The sequence below is a fragment of the Aquarana catesbeiana genome, linkage group LG08 (assembly GCF_042186555.1).
Source record: "Aquarana catesbeiana isolate 2022-GZ linkage group LG08, ASM4218655v1, whole genome shotgun sequence".
NCBI lineage: Eukaryota > Metazoa > Chordata > Amphibia > Anura > Ranidae > Aquarana > Aquarana catesbeiana.
The window spans coordinates 138,818,019-138,839,540 of NC_133331.1; the positions used below are offsets into that span (position 1 = coordinate 138,818,019).

The 21,522-nt window shown below is 40.5% G+C and overlaps 1 protein-coding gene across 3 annotated transcripts in view; it reads left to right on the forward strand.

Annotated features, from left to right (window-relative positions):
• The window catches only part of MYPN (myopalladin), a 290,321-nt gene that overhangs the window by 142,864 nt on the left and 125,935 nt on the right, over window positions 1-21,522 (forward strand). For all 3 annotated transcript variants that reach the window (XM_073596444.1, XM_073596445.1, XM_073596446.1), the window contains one exon: window positions 6,386-7,270. In XM_073596444.1, the coding sequence (XP_073452545.1) occupies window positions 6,387-7,270 (884 nt within the window). In that variant the 5' untranslated portion in view covers window position 6,386. The remainder of the gene's footprint in view (window positions 1-6,385; window positions 7,271-21,522) is intronic.

Genomic DNA, 21,522 nt, shown 5'->3' on the forward strand with positions numbered 1-21,522 from the left:
ATTGTATAAAAAAAAAAAAAAAAAAAAAAAAAAAACAGGGGTAGGCTCATGTTCTCCTTTAAATGTGCCCTATGGGTACCATCCCTAAATTAAAATTAAAGCCACTTACTACTCTTAGTCTGCCATATACAGTGCATCCGGAAGGTATTCGCACCGCTTCAGTATTTTCACATTTTGTTATGTTACAGTCTTATTCCAAAATGGAGCAAATTCATAATTTTCCTCATAATCCTACAAACAATACCCCATAATGACAATGTGAAAAAAGTTTGTTTGAAATCTTTGCAAATTTGTTAAAAAGAAAAAAAGAAAAAGTCACATATACATAGTTACTGTATTCACAGCCTTTGCCATGACACTCAAAATTGAGCTCAGGTGCATCCTGTTTCCACTGATTATCTTCGAGATGTCTCTACAACTTGATTGGAGTCCACCTGTGGTAAATTCAGTTGATTGGACATGATTTGGAAAGGCACTCACCTATCTATATAAGGTCCCATATATAAAGTCCCACCTCTCCGCATGTCAGAGCGCAAACCAAATCTTGAAGTCCAATGGATTGTCCATAGACCATCGAGACAGGATTTATCAAGGCACAGATCTGGGGAAAGGTACAGAAAAATGTCTGCAGCATTGAAGGTCCCAATGAGCACAGTGGCCTCCATCATATGTAAATGGAAGAAGTTTGGAACCACCAGGACTCCTCCTAGAGTGTTTGGTCACCTCCCTGAGGTGTTCTTGGTCACCTCAGGGAGGTGACCAAGAACCTGAGGGTCACTCTGACTGAGCTCCAGCATTTTTCTGTGGAGAGAGGAGAACCTTCCAGAAGAACAACCATCTCTGCAGCACTCCACCAATCAGGCCTGTATGGTAGAGTGACCAGACGGAAGCCACTCCTCAGTAAAAGGCACATAACAGCCCGCCTGGAGTTTGCCACAAGGCACCTGAAGGACTCTCAGACCATGAGAAATAAAATTCTCTGTTCTGATGAAACAAATATTGAACTCTTTGGCCTTTGTCATGTCTGGAGGAAACCATGCACCGCTCATCCCCTGGCCATTACCATCCCTGCAGTACAGCATGGTGGTGGCAGCATCATGCTATGGGGATGTTTTTCAGCAGCAGGAACTGGAAGACTAGTCAGGATCGAGGGAAAGATGCATGTAGCAATGTATAGAGACATCCTTGATGAAACCTGCTAAGACCTGCTCCGGAGTGCTCTGGACCTCAGACTGGGGCGAAGGTTCATCTTCCCACTGGACAATGACCCTAAGCACACGGGCAAGTTAACAAAGGAATAACTCTGTGAATGTCCTTGAGTGGTCCAGCCAGAGAGCAGATTTGAAACTGATTGAACATCTCTGGAGAGATCTGAAAATGGCTGTGCACCGACACTCCCCATCCAAACTGATGGAGCTTGAGAGGTCCTTCAAAAAAGAATGGGAAAAACTGCCCAAAAATAGGTGTGCCAAGCTTGTAGCATCATACTGAAAAAGACTTGAGTGCCAAAGGTGCTTCAACAAAATATTGAGCAAAGGATGTGAATACGTATGTACATGTGATTTTTTTTAATTTTTTATTTTTAATTAATTTGCAAAGATTTCAAACTTTCACGTTGTCATTATTGGGTATTGTTTGTAGAATTTTGAGGAAAATTATTAATTTAATCCATTTTGGAATAAAGCCAAGCTTGTAGCATCATACTCAAAAAGACTTGAGGCTGTAATTGGTGCCAAAGGTGCTTCAACAAAATATTGAGCAAAGGATGTGAATACGTATGTACATGTGATTTTTTTTCATTTTTTAATTTTAATTAATTTGCAAAGATTTCAAACTTTCACATTGTCATTATTGGGTATTGTTTGTAGAATTTTGAGGAAAATTATTAATTTAATCCATTTTGGAATAAAGCTGTAACATAACAAAATGTGGAAAAAGTGAAGGGCTTTGAATGCTTTTCGGATGCACTGTACACAAGCAGAACGTGGTTAAACCACAAATGTGACTTTCTTTTTTTATTGTATTGTTTTATATACAGTTTATTTAACTGTTATATCGTCTGTTATAATTTTAAATTGGCCAAACAAATATTTTAGTTTTTTTGTCATTGTTGGTGGTATTAGATATTTGGGTGCGCATGCAGTAAATTGTATACACCTTGAGTGACATAACACTATATTGCTCATATTTTAAATCACTACTGATAGTATTATTGGATCATTAATATTTATGTATGGCAAGAAATCAAATGTGCTGCTCTAGTAAAAATTTGTACAATGTAATTAAATCTCCTGTCTTGTCACTAGTGAACGTAAGAAAGAAAATGTTTGCATGCTGATCGTGTCTGTGCACAAGCTGGCAAAACTAACCACCTACATAGGCCCCATCTATCCTAATGAGTTATGTGTCATCTAAAGTTCAAGCTTACAGCTAAACCCTATGTACATGACTTATGTCTTTGCACATCATAGACACAGAATGTGAACAGTTGGCTAGACAATTTGCTTATTCAAGCTGCAGTTGGTCTTCTGAATAAATAAACCACTTTGGGTACTGTATGGAAAGATGTGCACAAATGAAAAATCTCTTCTTTGGGTTAAAATCGATTTTGTACCCAAAATAGTGCTTCCCTTTCTCATCCCTGCAAACACAGATACCCCAGCTTTACCCCTGTGGTCTATATCAAATGTCTCCAAACTGTGGCTTGGGGGCCAGATGTGGCCCTTTGTTTGCTTTTATCTGGCCCTTGGGGCACTATTTCACCAACTGACACAAATGATGATGCACCATTCCCCCTACTGCAACCATCAATGGGGCACTATTCTTCCCATTCATACCAACAATGGGTCATTATTCCTCCCATTTAAACCAATGCTGGGGCATTTTTTTATTTCCACTGTCCAAAGTCTGGCCCCCCTGAAGCCCAAAGGGCATCTAACTGGCCCTTTGTTTAGAATGTTTGGAGACCCCTGGTCTATATCATAGCATTCAACCAGTAGTCTATGGGAACATTTCTGGTAACACTTAAGCTTGCTATCATATAATCATATGTAATTGTATCCAATATTACCGTGTGGTAATCCAGTTATAAAATAGAAATATTTAAAAATAAAAAACAAGAAATATTATTTGGAAAACCTTAATACATGATCAGGAGACACTGGTGATAAATAGACTTGTGTAAAGCGGTACTTGAGATGATAAAAACAAGTATTTATCCCTTATAACGCAATTACACTTTCATTTTAAATTAACTAAATACATTCCGGGTGCTTTAAAACAAAACTAGTGCAAAAGTCTTACAGTTTATTTTCTGTAAAGAGCAGCCTTAGCCTGATTAAAAAAGCCTTTCCCTTGCCAGCATGCCAGGACCCTTGCTGTCTATGCATAAGCAGTGGTTTCTTTACAGACATCTGACATTCCCTCTGACAAACAATTATTGAGGCTCAGGTTCCCTGCATATGTTGGCAGTAGACAGGCTATCTACTCAGGCTGTGGCTCCCTTTTAAATAAAAATAACTGTTGTGCCCCTTACACACGGTCGGACATTGATCAGACATTCCGACAACAAAATCCATGGATTTTTTCCGACGGATGTTGGCTCAAACTTGCCTTGCATACACACGGTCACACAAAGTTGTTGGAAAATCCGATCGTTCTTAACGCGGAGACGTAAAACACGTACGTCAGGACTATAAACGGGGCAGTAGCCAATAGCTTTCGTCTCTTAATTTATTCTGAGCATGCGTGGCACTTTGTGCGTCGGATTTGTGTACACACGATCGGAATTTCCGACAACAAATTTTGTTGTCGGAAAATTTAATAGCAAGCTCTCAAACTTTGTGTGGGTCGGAAATTCCTATGGAAAATGTGTGATGGAGCCTACACACGGTCGGAATTTCCGACAACAAGTTCCTATCACACATTTTCCATCGGAAAATCCGACCGTGTGTACAGGGCATAAGACTTTGCGCACCTTTTGTTTTAATGCACCTGGAATGTATTTAACTGCTTGAAGTTAAATGCTAAATTGGTCTAACTTTTTTGTGTCTTTCTTTTCTCTTTGCCCCTATGTGTGTTCTGTCTATTTTCCCCACATTTCTCGTACTGCTGCTGAGGTTTTATGGGTGAGCTGAAGGATACCACAGAACGCCTTAGCCAACCATAATTAAGTACTGTATAGTTATGGCTCATTAGGCTGAGCAGAGATACGACTGTGCAAAAATGAGTGTTTGGCATAATCAGACAGGTGTGGCTAAGCAGTACCCATCTATCTTAAATATGGGAGAAATAAGAGCTAAAATTTAATTTTTTGTATTTTTTTTTTAAAGGGGAAATTAAACAGATAAACTTTAAACTGTTTTGCTGTGATATTAGGAGAGCTTTGTTGATGTGATGTCAATCTTCTATGTACATTTTGGATCAAGTGGTTAAGGTTTAGCTTCTCCAGTAAGTTTTTGCCATCTGTCTACATTTAATAGATTTACCTAAACCTGTTTTATTGACAAAATAAGTGCAGCGCTAAGAAAGTGAGAAAAACGTTGTCCAAGAATAAAAAATTGCTTATTTCAAATATCACTCAGCATAATGCAATGACACTGACAGTCCTCAAACTGGAACATTTCGTTTAAGGACACATCAAGATGATGTCTCCTTAGATGAAACGCGTTTGGACGAGCTCTGTCAGTGCCATTGTGTTACGCTGAGTGATATTTGAAATAAGCACTTTTTTAATCTTGGACATGTGAATGTTCTTGACCTTTTAAAATAAATTTTACATCTTGCTGATTTACACTATGTGGTGTTTCTCTGTCTTTTTTTGGATATATTGCTTCTCATCGAGAAATACAGCTTGCCTCTTTGGTGTATCATTGTTGAAACAATCGAGTCATCCCAAAGCTGATCCGCAATAAAGATCAAGGAAATCACCTTCCATTGTGGTCAGAAAAGAGTGATGTGAAAGCTACCTTTTTTGGTGTGGTCACACCCCTTGCCTGGTTGACTCATTGGGCATAAGCCTTATTGAGTCCACTAGTATGATAAGCCTCTTCCATATTGGTGGTGGATCTTTTTCACTCATGTGACCAATGTTGCTGGCATTGGGACTCCATTCCCCTTCCTTGGACTATTCACAGGAACATTGTTTTTGTCTTTGGCATTTCAGCAATGAATCCATTGGACATTTTCTCCTTTGCACTTTAGTATCTTTTTGGACATTTTTCTTAGCACCAATATAACTGTCATCTTTGTGTCAACATTTATGCACATATGTGATATACCTATTGGATATATCCCTCTTGCTCTCCTTACACGTTTAACCTATTCAACATTTTTTTCCTTCACATTGGATATTTATCACCTTTTTTGTTTAACCATTTATGGTCATTGATTATTGTCTCTTGATGTATGATAAAATATTTATGTCAATTTATTTTTACACATAGCACAGTGAACGTTCAGTTGCGCTTACTATATACTTGCCTACATTTTATTAACCTTAAAAAGGTTTTTCTTACTTTCTTAGCGCTGCACTTATTTTGTCATTCATTACGCATTATTGTCTATTGCTGTGCTGGCTGCTTTCATATTTTTAGGGCACTAGCGCAGTATTTTTTCTGTATTTACTACTCTATGTTTTATTGACTACAAAGGAAAAGGCAAAAGCGATGTAACTAAAACATTTTGCATTGAAGTCCATTTAGTGTATATTTATTCATTTCTCTACAATTGTATAACTTTTGTTGGTTGCAACAGCTGTTTCATGCAGCCTAGACATACACCAAATTGCATATGCATTCTCTTTGCAGTAAAATTTTGGAAACATTCTCCAAAGGGTAACTATTTTCTAAAACTCTACGTTTTTTGATAAATGCTTTTTTTAATAGTGTCTGTTGGTGGATTAATACTGTATTACCCTTGAAAGTTAGATATTTCCACAAAAATTGATCTGTTCTTTGACCAACTTTAATGAACTTGTTTCACTCATAGAACATTTAAACACTAGTTGGGGTCACATGGTGTGAAGTCAGAAACTCTGAAACCAGCTATTTTATATCTTTAAACCAAATTTAAGGGGTCCTACTTAATAAGTATAGTAATAATGGGACATATTATTTAAATAACGTCTATTCAGACAGTGGTATCTTGTCAAATATCTGTTATGTTTGTAGTAAATTAGAAGCTGTATAATTGTATAAGGTTTCCATAATCCACAATGTACATTTAGAGACATTCCTCTTAAATGTTCTTATATAAAAAGCATTACTTATATTTTAAGTTAACTGTATATATAGTTCATTGGCATGCTGAGGTTTTAAGCATTTATTACTGAAGAATAAGCCACCATTATATTTACGTGGCTGGACTTTGTTCTTTTTGTTAACAGCATGCAAGACGATAATATAGAAGGCTCTACATCAATTTCTCAGCTTCTGAGAGAGAGCTATCAAGGTGAAACTATAACACATCACGAGAACAGCCTCTGCTCTGATAAAGTTGATGATATAGGGGGAACAGATGACTTTTCTGATCTTTCTGCCTTCCTGAGCCAGGAGGAATTAGACCAAAGTGTTCATTTGGCAAGACAATCGATTGACCAGGATGGAAAACAAAAAGAAGTGCCAGTTGTTAAATGTCCTCCAAGAGAATTAAAAAAACAAACCAAACCTTCTGTAAAACCACCAGTAAGCCAGCCTTTAACCACTGACCAAGAAGAACAGACTAACTTTAGACAAGAACATGTCATAAAGGGTACAAAGAACTCTGGGGAAGACATTAAAGATACAAAAAGGCCACAGAGGAGTAATCCTTATGGGAGTGAGTCAGAGTCTAAGAAAGAGTTTCTAAATAAAGCGGCAGACTTCATAGAAGAGCTTTCTTCACTGTTTAAAGCCAACAGTTCCAAACGGATAAGGCCTAAGACATTAAAAAATCGAAGTAGAAAACGTGATTTAAAAAGTGGAACTCTTGAAGAAGACCTCTCTAATTTCACCAGCCAGTCCGAAAACCGAGAGAGGCCTGTTTGTTCGCCAGTAGATACAGGAATAGATCTGACGGTATCTGAAGAACCTGAGAGTTTGAAAGCCATAGGACCAGAAACTGATAATGAGGCTTTGCAAGTAGAAACCAACCCTGCTTCCTCTTTTTATTTGGAAGAGACTATTGGGCAGCCTCCAAATTTTATTCAGAAATTAAAAAGTAGGGAAGTTACAGAAGGAAGCAGAGTACAACTGGACTGCATTGTGGTTGGAATTCCAGCTCCAGAAGTAAGGTATAAAAGTACTGTTTTTATATAATGAGCATAATATACCATCCCATATTAACCGCTTGCTAACTGCCTCACGTAGGAGTACAGTGGCAGGGCGACTCTCCTGTGCTGGATCGGGTATCTAGAACGTGATCCAGCACTTCTGGGTAGGGGGCACACAGCAGAAACCGTTCAGTGGGTGACGGCCAATGATTGACCGCTAGCACCTGCTGAAGAAGATGACAGGACAGAACTCTGTGAATGTAAACAATATAGAGCTCTGTTCTGTCAGTGGGGATGTGCCGGTTTTTGCTTTCCTGTGAAGCAGGGAATAAAAAAGGGCACATCCCTTACTAAAAACAGCACACAGTGAATGCACCAAGTACTTTTAGGCATACTGTTAACCCTTTGATCGCCCTAGATGTTAACCCTTTCTCAGCCAATACAGTAATAATGTATATTTTTAGCACTGATCACTGTATAGTGTCACTGGTTCCCACAAAGTTGCAAAAGTGTCAGTTAGTGTCAGGTTGCTCACCATACTATCACAGTCCCATTATAAGTTGCTGATCACCACCATTAGTAGCATTAAAAAAATAAAAAAAATAAATACATATTCCAGTAAATATACCATAGTTTGTACATGCTATAACTCTTGCGCAAACCAATAAATGTACGCTTACTGGGATTTTTTGTTTATAGTGCAAAACAATTTAAAACCCAGTGGTGATTGAATACCACCAACACAAAGCTCTATTTGTGGGGAAAAAATATTATAAATGTAATTTGTGTACAGGTTTGCATGACCGCAGAATTGTCAGTTAAAATAGCGCAGTGCCAAAAAGCAAAAAATTTAAATCTTCCGGAGGTCAAGTGGTTAATTAGGTAGAGTCAATGTAATTGTAAAAGCAAAGTACCTTTACTGCATAACAGCAGATGCCATTATAAGAAATATAGCAAATACATGAATAAAGTTCAGTACTAGCAAAAAGCGTTCCAAAAGTCAACGAAGTACAGTACTTTTGGGTTGCTAATTTAGAACTATATTTACATATAACAAGATGAATGTTCTTTCAAACTTTAAACTTTACTGCAATGTTATTTTGGTATTAAGGGTTTTGCAAGGGTAAGATTATCTGTATCTGGTCTAAATTTTGCAACAGTGATTCATATGTGTGCCATAAATGTTGAGTTATTAGGTTTGATTTACTAAAGGCAAATAGGCTGTTCACTTTGCAAGGGAATATTTCCTTCGTTTAGTAAAAGAGGGGGCGCTCTGCTGACATCCATCATCCAATCGTGTGCAAGCAAAAATACAGTTTTTTTTTATTATCCTTGCATGTCATTGTATAATCTATGCAAAGTGAATATTATCCATATTTGCTAAGCTAAAGAAAAATTCCCTTGCAGAATGACAATTCTCTTGCAGGTGAACCACCCATTTTCCTTTAAGAAAACAACCCAGCTCCCACACATCAAAATTATTTTCAGTAATAATCATGATTTTAAACATCATGCACACTGGGGGTGGGAGCAGAATTGGCTGGTAGAAGGCAAACAACAACATGAGCAGACTGAACATAACATCTCAAACCACCAAACTAGCAGAAGTTCAGAGATGCTATCACCAGCATAGTTGACAACATTTAAAAATCGTTAGAAGGGACATCTTGAAAGGATCAAGAAGAAAAATACAGCCTCCAAACACCTGGACGCATGGCCAATAAATTGGATGTTGCTTTATGGTGTATGGCTTGTAGTGTCAGGGTAAAATAAGCCCCATCATTGGTGTCAGAGGCAGCAATAGCAAACCCCATTATTGGTGTAAAATGCTGCAATAATGCTCATCTCATTGGTAGTTAGGGGTAGTAATGGTAAACCCCTCAGCATTGGTGGTCTATATTAGGCTATAATAATACCCACTCACAAACTGCTGCCTCTCTAGCCATCCACTAGGAATATACATCTACTGTCAGGCAGAGGTCACTCTATCTGACAGTTCCAGCTTCTTTTAGTGCTGGGTGCAGGATTGTAGAGGGCGTTCCAGTACCCGGCACACCACCGGAACTCTGCATGTCACTGGCAGCTGCACCAGTGCCCCCTCCTAGTGGCAATACCTGGTGCGGACTCCCCACCCCCTCACCCTCAGAAACGCCACTAAGAGTGATTTAAGGAAAATGGTGAATGTTACAAGTTTAACTTTTCTTTTGTGTCACTTTTTAGCATCATTGGTGTAAAATGTTCATATTTGCAATACCGAAAATACAGGTTATTCTGCGCTATTCAAATAGACAGCCTGGCAGTGGCAGCAGCTACTCGGAGTTGATTGCATCTCTAAAATTATATTTTATACAGAGCTGTGTGGACTAAAGATGGGGAAGTTGGGTTTGTCTCTCCTTTGAGCCATTCAATTGTTTGCACATACTGAATACAGCAAAGGATCACAATATAATCTCTTTTCATTGTAAAAACAAGGTACTGCAGGAAGCTTCTTCAATGATAATAATGTGCAATGAATGTCCCAATGGACCAGTGAACATTAAAACAATATGAGCCATTTGATCAGTGTGGTATGCAAACCTTTTCAGTAAGAGTAATGCATGCATGTATGGTATTAGTAGGGGGCAGTGGAAGCTAGTGCTCAGTTTTCTTTGGGGGTGGCCCACAGCCCCCCAGCCAGCCAACCACCCCCCCCAGCCAGTCAACCAGTCACGCCCTGCACCCCGAGTCCATCCTTTTTGCAGCCAATTAGAGCCTCAGGCTTTAATCATGTGCTTCTAAAAAAAAAAAAGCTTTGGAATCCATGCGTCTGGCACCCTGCATGTAGATTAGGGGTCAGGGACATGGCTTAGGGGGCTGTGCCTTTGCGCCCTGCATGGGTGTCCGCCACAGGTAGGGGGTGAGTATGCAGCTGAACAGCCTGACAGCTGCTGACTGTATGAAAATGAATTACAAGCAAAAGAGGAACTGCACATGCAGGTGGGTTGATGAGTGACTCATTATCAAGTAGTTGCTGGGACACCAACGACCAATGATAAGTGACTGTGATCAACCCAACTGTCCCCGTTAAATATAATGAAACGAGTAATAATACTGCTTTTGCCCTACATTTTTCCTATTTTTTGAGTGTGTTGTCAGCAATTGGAACACCTATCAGACTACTTTTAAACACTTACCAAAAAAACAGAAAAAAAATATAGGTATTTACTGAGATAGTGAACTAGTTAGTACCTAGCCTAAACAGCAAGCTTCCATTTTTAACCATATTACATTTATTATATATATACTGTATATATTATATGTATTTAATCCATGGTGCAAAGCATAAGTGTCTGTATTTCTGCATGCTTTTCATGACACTTTATGTGTTTGGTTTTCAGTGTTAAAATGTAGTTTGCACTGCTTACTGGCTTTTGATTGCATTAAAATGATGAAGAGAACCCAACCAGTTAATTTTTTGTGTTATTATGTTCAGAATGGAACTTCCAGGTAATTTATGAACTGGTATGCATGCTTGGAAAAGAACCTATCTTTGTATTATACTGTGACCCCAACCCACCCTGCAGCATCAAGGGTTTTCTCAGATAGAGAGCCGCAAGTAAGAGGTTGACTTGAAGTTAAGTAAAACTGTATTCTAAAAGTTGAGGCCAAAAAATTCTGCATGATACAAATGCATAGTACGCTTATAGTTATCATGATCTAAAAAAAACAGTCTCCCTCCTGCCACCTGTTAGCCTCAGATCATCAGGGGATTGTGCAGATAGTGATTCAGAGAAACCAGATTTCTATTAGTATGCAAAAACAATGTTTTCTGATTGCTCAACATAATTCTATACTAATAGATGAGCAGAGACAACAAAACACTCTTGATATTAAATAACCTCCAAATGAGTAAGCAATGATTGACAGATAAGATCACAACAGGTTTCTTTCTTCACCACCTGTCAGCCAGTGAAACCTCAGTGTCCGAATTTGACATGTTCTATACGCTGCACTTAGGGTCTATTATGAAACTTTATTCCATCCAGACATGTTTTCTTTTATTAGATCGGGAAAGATAAACACCATGATCATATTTTAGTGCATATCATTTCAGGCCAGTAAAACTTTCACTGACTCATGGTGTTTTGATGGCTGTACTGTTCAGTTGCTATTCACTTTAAACTCGTAAAAACAAAGAGACCAAGCAAAGTGGATTTTCCAAATACTGAATAGATCACCATTTTCTATTTTATCAACTAAGTTCAGAAAGCAACAGATGTTTTAGTAATAGTATTACATTTCAGGCTGGGTCTGCCAAATGTTTCTTCTGCTGGAGGATGCTATGACCACCTGAGTAGGGTAGGTAATGTTAACTAGTTAGTAAGCCAAGTGACTAATTTCCCTATGTCTCGTCCGATTTCACAATATCACTTACCATAGGGTCCTTTGAGAACCACTCTGTCATAGTAGTTTAAATGTGTATATAGAAAGTAATGTTCAGTTATCCAAAACTAGGAGCCTGTTGGGATGTTTAGTGATCCTGTGAACATGGCCCTCTGTTAACCCACACAACTCCAAAAAAGATGCAACATATAACTAAAGGCAAAACTTTTTTTTTTGTTTTGGATAGAGTGGAGATGGATTAAAGCACCTGCCGGCTTTTTATTGTTCTGTGTGTCTTTGTTAGGGAGATTCTTCAGGTCTATTTGTCCTTTTAACAGTTTCCTGGTAGCACCAAAAGTGTCACTAGAACAGGGATAGAGTGAAAATCTTCAAATAGGGGTACTAGTTTTGTTGACCCTGGTGAAAAAGGATTCCCTCACTTTGGAGAAATTTCTTCCCACTTCCTGTTTTGGCTATGGAACAAGGAAAGGTAGGGAAATCTCGCCAATGGGACACAGAGGGCAAAAACTGACATGGTTTATAACCCTCCCATACCCTATCCAAAACGAAGTTCCACTTTAACCACTTCCCATCCAGGCCAATTCTGACACTTCGCTCCTACATGTAAATATCATAATTTTTTTGCTATAAAACTACACAAAACCCCCAAACATTATATATGTTTTTTTAGCAAAGACCCTAGAGAATACAGTGGCAGTCATTGCAACGTTTTATCTCGCACGGTATTTGCGCAGCAATTTTTCAAACGCGTTTTTTTCAAATGCTTTAAAAAAAAAAACAAAACAGTAAAGTTAGCCCAATTTTTTGCATAATTTGAAAGATGAAGTTACGATAAGTAAATGGATAGCTAACATGTCACGCTTCAAAATTGCACACGCTCGTGGAATGGCGCCAAACTTCGGTACTTAAAAATTCCCATAGGCGACGTTTTAACAATTTTTACTGGTTACATGTTTTAAGTTACAGAGGAGGTCTAGGGTTAAAATTATTGCTCTCGCTCTAACGTTTGCGGCGACATCTCACATTTGTGGTTTGAACACCATTTTCATATGTGGGCGGGACTTACAGGGGCGCTTTATAAAAAAGAAAAAGAAAATTATTTTATTGTTAATTTTACTTGAAAATTTTAATTTTGACACTTTAAAAAAAAAAAAAAAAATTGATCACTTTTATTCCTATTACAAGGAATGTAAACATCCCTTGTAATAGGAATATGACATGACAGGTCCTCTTTATAGTGAGATATGGGGTCAATAAGACCCCACATCTCACCACTAGGCTGGGAAGCCTGAAATAAAATAAAAAACTAAAACGATCGACGCTTCCCAGCCGAAGTGGTGCCGTTTTTTTGAATGGAGAGGCCGGGCGTGACGTCATAACATCGCGCCCGGCCTCCGAACGATCATAGCTCTCCGGCGACCATCTGGTCGCCGGAGTCAACCAATCGCAGAGGTGAGTCGGTAGAAGCACCGGAGGGCGGCGGGAGGGGGGGAACGTCCCTTTTCGCCAAACATAAGTACGATCGAGCATCGGAACAGCCAATATGATCATTCTTATGGTGTAGGGAATCACCGGCTGAAAATGTCAATATCTGAATGATGCCTGTAGCCTCGGGCATCATTCAGATATACCCGCACAAAGTCGAGGCCGTCATATGACGGCATAAGGATGGCAAGTGGTTAAGGCATCAGCAGTTCTTTTTGAAAGCCTTTCAGATACTTGGTTCCAAGGATATATGCAGTTCTGCTTCACCATGATACACATTAGGCAAAAAACTTTGCCTAATATTTTTGTCAAAACACCCACTTATGTCACATGGTATTAGGATTTTCCAGGACTTTCATGGAAAAGTGATGTTGCAGTGCTCTGCAGAACACAGGCTGTTAAGAAAACTGCAGTGTAGGAAAAAAAAATACATGATCACTTTTCTTTATTCAGCTTAGCATTTTCTTAGTATGGCTTAAAAATGCTGCCAGTAGTTTAAAATAATCTCCTGAAATTGATGTGAAAGTAGAGAAAAACACATATACAATATTTTCCAATTATGGTAATTGAACAGTTGCACAAAATACTGATGCATACTTCCTCTAGCTTGAATTAGTGTTTCTATATTATCTTGCACCACAACATGTGTATTTTGAGAAGTGGGATTCATTGCTAGAGAGTTGTTACCTTTTATGGAACTATGGGGTTGATTTACCAAAAATCTGGTGCAGCTCTGCATACTATTTATTATAGAAGATCAGCTTCCAGTTTTTTTTTTTGTCAAAGCTTAATTGAACAAGCTGAAGTTATAAGCTGATTGGCTACCATGCACAGCTGCACTGGATTTTGCACTGTCCAGTTTTAGTAAATCAACCCCTATGCTTCATCCAATTTTCTCTATGGTTTGGAAACTGACCACAAGACTGGCAAGTATCATAATTTGCCCATGGATTACCTAAATCACAGATTTGCTTTCTTGTGTCAGACAAAACGCATGCATTTTAGTGTCCTTAAATTTTTAATCTTAAAAGTGCAGAGTAGGTAATGCATGTAAATGTTGACTCTTCATCTGGTGGGAGTGTGAAACAACTCTTATTACTAAATTTAAATAGTATTATTATTATACAGGATTTATATAGCGCCAACAGTTTGCGCAGCGCTTTACAACATGGGGCAGATAGTACAGTTACACTACAATTCAATACAGGAGGGATCAGAGGGCCCTGCTCGTTAGAGCTTACAATCTAGAAGGAAGGGTCAAGTGGAACAAAAGGTAATAGCTGTGGGGGATGATCAGATGGAGAAAATAAAAATACAGTTGTTAGGTGTGGGTAGGATAGGCTTCTCTGAAGAGGAGGGTTTTCAAGGATCGTCTAAAAGCTAATAGAGTAGGAGATTATCGGACAGATTGGGGTAAGAAGTTCCATAGGATTGGAGAGGCTCTGTCCTGGAGGCGAGAATGGGAGGAGGTGATGAGGGAGATAGAAAGCAGGAGGTCTTGAGAAGAATGAAGAGAATGATTAGGTTGGTATTTTGAGACTAGGTCAGTGATGTAGCTGGGGGCAGAGTTGTGGATGGCTTTGTAAGTAGTTGTTGTATTTTGAATTTAATTTGTTGGGTGAGCGGAAGCCAGTGGAGGGATTGACAGAGATGAGTAGCAGACACAGAGTGGTTGGTAAGGTGGATGAGTCTGGCAGCAGCATTCATGATGGATTGGAGGGGGGATAGCCTATATAGAGGTAAGCCAATGAAGAGGGAATGGCAGTAGTTGAGGCGAGAGATGACCAGGGGGTTAATTAAGAGCTTTGTTGTGTTATTGGTTAGAAAGGAGCATATTTTGGAGATGTTGTGGAAGTTGAGGCGACAATATTTGGACAGTGATTGGACGTGGGGCTTAAAGGAGAGTTCAGAGTCCAGGACTACACCTGGGACCTTGGCATGCAGGGATGGGCTTATGGTTGTGCCATCGATTTTGCCAGAGAGATCAGGGGAAGAAGCACCTGGGGGAGGAAAAATGATAAGTTTGGTTTTGGATAGATTACGTTTGAGGAAGTGGTGTGACATCCAGACTGATATATCTGATAGTAAATTGGTGATACGAGAGAAGACTGAAGGAGTGAGCTGAGGGGTAGAGAAATCGATTTGGGTGTCGTCAGCGTAGAGGTGGTATTGGAAGCCATGGGAGGCTATCTGCTGACCCAAGGAGGAGGTGTAGATTGAAAATAAGAGAGGTCCAAGTACAGAACCTTGGGGGACCCCAACAGAGAAAGGAAGAAGAGAGGAGGAAGTGGAATTTTAAGTAATGCTAAAGGTGGAAGAGAACCAGCGAAGAGTACAGTCACGGAGACCAAAGGCGTGGAGTTTTTTTGAGGAGGAGGGGGTGGTCAACCGTATCAAAGGCAGCAGAGAGGTCCAGGAGTAGGAGTACAGAATAGTGTAAATTGGTTTTGGCTGTTAGTAGATTGTTTGTTAGTTTTAGGAGAGCAGTTTCTTTGGAGTGTTGAGGACGAAATCCAGACTAAAGGGGATCAAGAAGGCTATTATCAGCAAGGTGGTCGCTCAGTCGGTTGTAGACCAGACGTTCAAGGAGTTTGGATAAAAAGGGGAGAAAGGAGATGGGGTGTAGGCTGTTAAGATTGGATGGGTCCAGTGAGGGCTTTTTAAGTATGGAGCTGACAAGTGCATGTTTTAGAGCGTTGGAGAAGATGCCAGAAGAGAGGGAGAGATTGAAGATAGGGCTTAGAGAGTGTAGAATAGAGCCAGAGGGTGAACGTAGCATTTGAGAGGGAATAGGATCCAGAGGGCAGGTGGTAAGATGGACGTTAGCAAGTAGTTTAGCAACCTCATCTATAGTGGTGGGGTTGAAAGAGGGAAGTAATGATTGTACCTGTAGGCATGAGGTGTAAAGCGTGGAGGATATCTGAACAGTAGAGATCTTCTCGCGAATTGTATCAATCTTCTGTTTGAAGTGATTGCCGAACTCCTGGGCAGTGAGTCAGTTGGTGGGTGGAGGCAGTGCAGGACGAAGTAGAGAGTTGAAGGTAGAGAAGAGTTGACTGGGACGGGATGATAAGGATCTCAGGGACATCTGGCTCCTGCATGGCACTACTCACAGTCACCAGGTGCCCGACCAGGCCGCAGGCCATGACAGACTCCTCTTCCCTTATGCAAATGATCTGGGGAGTCACCAGGTTTAGACTCCACTCCACCTTAGCATTCCATCTCCAAGCTCTGAACAGCTCCAACTCCTCCCCAGCTGGGCTGACCCTAGGTATTTAAGGAGGCCTGCCCCCCTGCCATTCCAGGTTAGGGATTGGTCAGGGCTCCCCAAAACACTCCAGGCAGCTCCACCTCTCCTCTCCACCTCTCTTTCTAGAATCTTCTAAACAGACAAGGGAGGTCTCAGTAACACTGCCTGTGAGTCACCAGCTGCTACCCTGAACCACCGCCAGCCCAGACCAAGTCAAAACAAACAGGCCTGGCTGCAAGCCAGGCCTGCCTAAATTTACCTAGTCCTAACCAAAAATCCTTACTCTAGCACCTACCAGTGTTTTATACACCTTTTTGTTAGTGGTCAGTCCAGGTCCATGGACCACTTACCAGTCCTTCTCTTGCAGCGGCAGCAATTCAGTGTCCTCCTTTGCTCTCCTCTCTCCGCAGTAGTTCATCCAGGCAGGAAGGTAGAGTGAGAACAGTCTATGTGGTAGGGGAAGCAACACTCTGCCGGACAGCTTAAAGAAGCCAGTACCTGGTGGGCAGAATTTTTTTTTCTCACATATAGGTAATATTAATTTGTGTCTTTACATCAAATGCCAATTGATGTATGCCTAACAATAAATTGCACATTGTGACACAATATTCAAGAGTTGGAGAAAATAATCACATGATAATATGACAGTATTTTACAGCTGTGCAAAAAAGTATGTAAACCTCTGGATTCCTGTAATTATGGGTCCTAAAATGTGATTCTATCTTTATATATAGTGAACACACGCCATATGTTATATTGACTAATCTTTACTAAGAAGATTGTTTAATCAAGAAAACAAAACAAACGGACCAGCGCTCAATGGGTTGAAGAGTAAACACAGTCTCACAGCAGACAGTTGAACATGATTAGTCCTAGTTTATTCAGTAATGCATGTAAAAGAACAATCCTGTTGTCAGACAGCAAGGGATATGAGGTAGGTAAAAAATAAATCAACAGCTTACAGTTTCACAGAAAATCCATGGAACAACAAGGAGCTGACGGCATTGGGGTTTACAAAAAAATCTCCTGCAGCATGGGGGGGCGCCAATACTCCTGCTGCACTGTGGCCGAATGTGAAACATGCTCACCAGCATGTGGGGAAGGGCTGGATGTGCTGGAGGAGAAAGCGAAGATGATTGACAGCTGGAAGGTGGAGACCCGAACTGTAAGCCGCACGTGGCTGGGACGCAAAGTCCGCTGGCGTACTGACAGGTGGAAGGGAGAGAGTCGCGTTGCTGCAGTGTGGATGATGCTATACGTTCACAGCATCTAAAGCCCAATGGATGTGAATCCCAGCTGCGTGGGAGTGTTGTCAAGGCAAGTTTGAAAAAGCGCAGAGGCACGAAACGCGTTGTCAAGGCAACCACCACAGCTAACAGGTCACCCAGGTCCATGAGGTGCTCCAACGACCAGCACCCCTAGAACCCCAGCAAGGCTGACTGACATCCACATCGGCCCATCCAGCCCTGGTTTTCCATCTCCCTGAGATTTACATGGTTTTGGGACACTCCCACGCAGCTGGGATTCACATCCATTGGGCTTTAGATGCTGTGAACGTATAGTGTCATCCACACTGCAGCGACGCGGCTCTCTCCCTTCCACCTGTCAGTACGCCAGCGGACTTGGTTTTCCAGCCACGTGCAGCTTACAGTTCAGGTCTCCACCTTCCCGCTGTCAATCTCCTCCAGCACATCCAGCCCTTCACCACATGCTGGTGAGCATGTTCCACATTCAGCCGCGGTGCAGCAGGAGTATTGCCGCCCCCCGTGCTGCAGGAGGTTTTTTGTAAACCCCAATTCTGTCAGCTACTTGTTGCTCCATGAATCTTCTGCAAAACTGTAAGCTCTCTTTTACCTACCTCATATCCCTTCCTGTCTGACAACACGATTGTTCTTTTACATGCATTACTGAATAATCTAGGACTAATCATGTTCAACTGTCTGCTGTGAGACTGTGTTTACTCTTTAACCCATTGAGCGCTGGTCCGTTTTGTTGTACACTGTTTATCCATACTCTCCAGCGATGACTGCTGTCCAGCTGCACTAGGTTCAGATCCCATGTCATTAACCATGCCCTTTCTTCCCCATCCACAGATGGCCATGTTTTAGCGCTGATGTTACTTGCTGTATATCATTGTTTTCTGTTTAATCAGGAAAGGCAACCTTTATCAACCTTTTTTTTCCCAAAGAAGCCCTTAAAATAATTTTCAGGTCTCCAGGAAGCCCTGCTAAAAGATATATTGGGGATTATTGGGAAAATGCCCCCTACATTTCATTGGGAAGAATGTCCCCTTAGGCTTCATGTACACTGCTGCTGGTAAACGGAGGTTTAGGAGTAGTTGGGCGTTTTTTTCAGCTGCCCCTGAACTCTCCTTCATGTTATCTTATCAGTACATGTACACAGGGTCGTTTATAATCATTTACAGTTGTTTATAGGCAGTTGAGTTTAGAAGCATTTTTTGGAAAGCAAAAAAATGCATTCAGGGCGGATGTTCAAAGGCGTTTGAAACGCCAAATGCCTAGTGTAAACCCGATAACTCATGTTTAGCCACGTTTCGTTAACAGGCGTTTTTAATTTTTGACTATTTAAAAAAAAAAAAAAAAAAGCTTCTAAATGCAAATGCGGCTAAATGTGACATGTAAATGCTGCAAGACTAACGTTTTTAAACTTTACTATCTGTCAAGTTAAATCGTTCAGGGGAGGTTGTAAAATGTCCTGTGTACATTAAGCCTTACAGTGGTGGTCAGAATGCCACACTTACAGACAGCTAAAAAGTTCATTGGTTTCCAGCTGCTGGCTCTGCCACGTGGTGTTAGACCTGGAATTAAGCAGGCACCATCAGATGGGAGGTTAATCAGCCACAGCTCAGGAAACCCCTAGCAACCTCTAAAAGAACCCTAGGATTCCATGGAACCCCAGTTGAGGATGGCTGATTTAAGTCATTGCACTTTAATCTCTCATAGAGTGAGATAACAGAGAGTTGTCCGGTGTGAGTCGAACCTGCTGTGCCGTATGCTCTGAATTTGTCATATAGCTTGGTGAAAGAGATTTCAGAAGACCTTAGAAGGGGACATAATACAGAATTCAAGAAGAAAAAAGTAATTGGTATCTATTAGTCCACATTGTTGTTTACAAGTGGAAGCAATTTTGCATAATTTTTACCATAAAATAAGCATTGTGAAATGCTCAGTGCAAAACTATATATTATAAAGTACTTGAACAGGCAACAAAAACCCTAAGATTCTGCAGCCATGTTTTTCACTTATAACCAATAAAGGATGTTTCCATGAATGAACAAATGTGTGTTTCTATAATTTGTCCACTCATGACTTTGATTGGTTTATGGGCTATGCACACTTGTCCATTTTGATGCAGAAAACACCTGCATTTTGCTGCATAAAAATAAAAATACTATTCTTTTCTATGAGGTTGGTTCACATCTATGTGCTGCAGTTTTATGTGAAAGGCAAAGGGAAACTATAAGAGCTCATTCATACCTACACGTATGCGTTACTAAGCGCACTACATGCACCCAGTACCACATAAATCTAGCTGTACAATAAATATATATATATGTGTAATTTTTTTAAATGAAGACTAATTGATTATGACTATATTAAGATAAGTTTACGCGCCATTGTTTTACAATGATGTCAGTCAACATGAACTGAATTTATGCTCTTATAGTAATATTTTTAAAACAGCATTGTATTTGTGGTTTTCCAGGACTGATGCTGACATCTGTTCCTTTTAGTAAATCTTCAGGCCCCAGGCTCTGAAAGTCAAATGATTGGTTCTTCCGATAAAAAAATATGGGATCTATCCAAGAAACACTTGAACTTTGATTTGAAACCTCCTCAGCTAGAAAAATAGAGTACACATGCTATACACGTTAGGTTTTTATGCAAAAAATCATTTTATTGCAGTGTTGTATATTATTATATGGTTGTGTTAAGAAATTACAAATATGCAGGAAATAGCATGGTTGCATGGCATGGTTGCCAAATGTTTCCCAAGCTAATACTCAGGAGCCAAAAATAGTTAATTCTTTCTAGATGCTTTTGCAAAATCACAGGTAAAAGAATTCCGGGGAATTAATGAAGCTTTCTGCACCAATATAATAGGGCAGGAAACTGTCAGGAGTGGCGTGCGCTGCATTAACTGAGCAGATAAGCCTGCCCCAGGTCTGACTGCTCTACCCATGTCAGTTTCTATTTCATAGTGAATTAGAAACTAGCACAGGTCTTCCCCTAATTAACAGTGGGAATATGTCAGTTTTTCAACTGCCGCAGATTCCTTTTAGGTGTGACTGACAGGTCACATCCCTCTCTCTGCCTGTGCAGTGATTACACTACACAAGCAGAGTCTGCAAGGTTAACAACCCTCTCCCGCTCTGAGCCAAATGGAGGGCTGGGATAGCAGAAAGATCAGAGCATACAGCTCCAGTTCTCTGTTCACTGTGTTGCCCATCACAGATATGGCAGAACAGAGAACTGATCACTCCTAATTAACAGGATAATCATTATCAACCCTTTAATGATTAGGAGCAGCATCAGCTCAATATTTTTCATCTAGAAGAGTGGTGCAAGCTTGTGCTTGCACTACTCTTTGCCAATTCTTTGTTAATTCTTCTGTGCAACTACAAATAAATGAAGAAAACAGGGACAGCAACTTGTCACCACAGATGCAGCGCACACTTGTCACCACAGATACAGTGTGTCACTTGTCACCATAGATACAGCGCTCACTTGTCACCACAGGTACAGCGCTCACTTGTCACCACAGGTACAGCGCTCACTTGTCACCACAGATACAGCGTGTCACTTGTCACTACAGATACAGCTTGTCACCACAGATACAGCGCACTTGTCACCACAGATACAGCGTGTCAGTTGTCACCACAGATACAGCGTACATGTCACCACAGATACAGCATGTCAGTTGTCACCACAGATACAGCGCACTTGTCACCACAGATGCAGTGCACTTGTCACCACAGATACAGCTTGTCACCACAGATACAGCTTGTCCCCTCTTACACATCAGGAGTGCCCCGATTACACATCAGGAATGCCTCATTCCAAATCAGTGCCTCCTCGCACCCTTACACATCAGGAGTGCCCCCTATTAGACATCAAAGCCTCCCATTACAAAT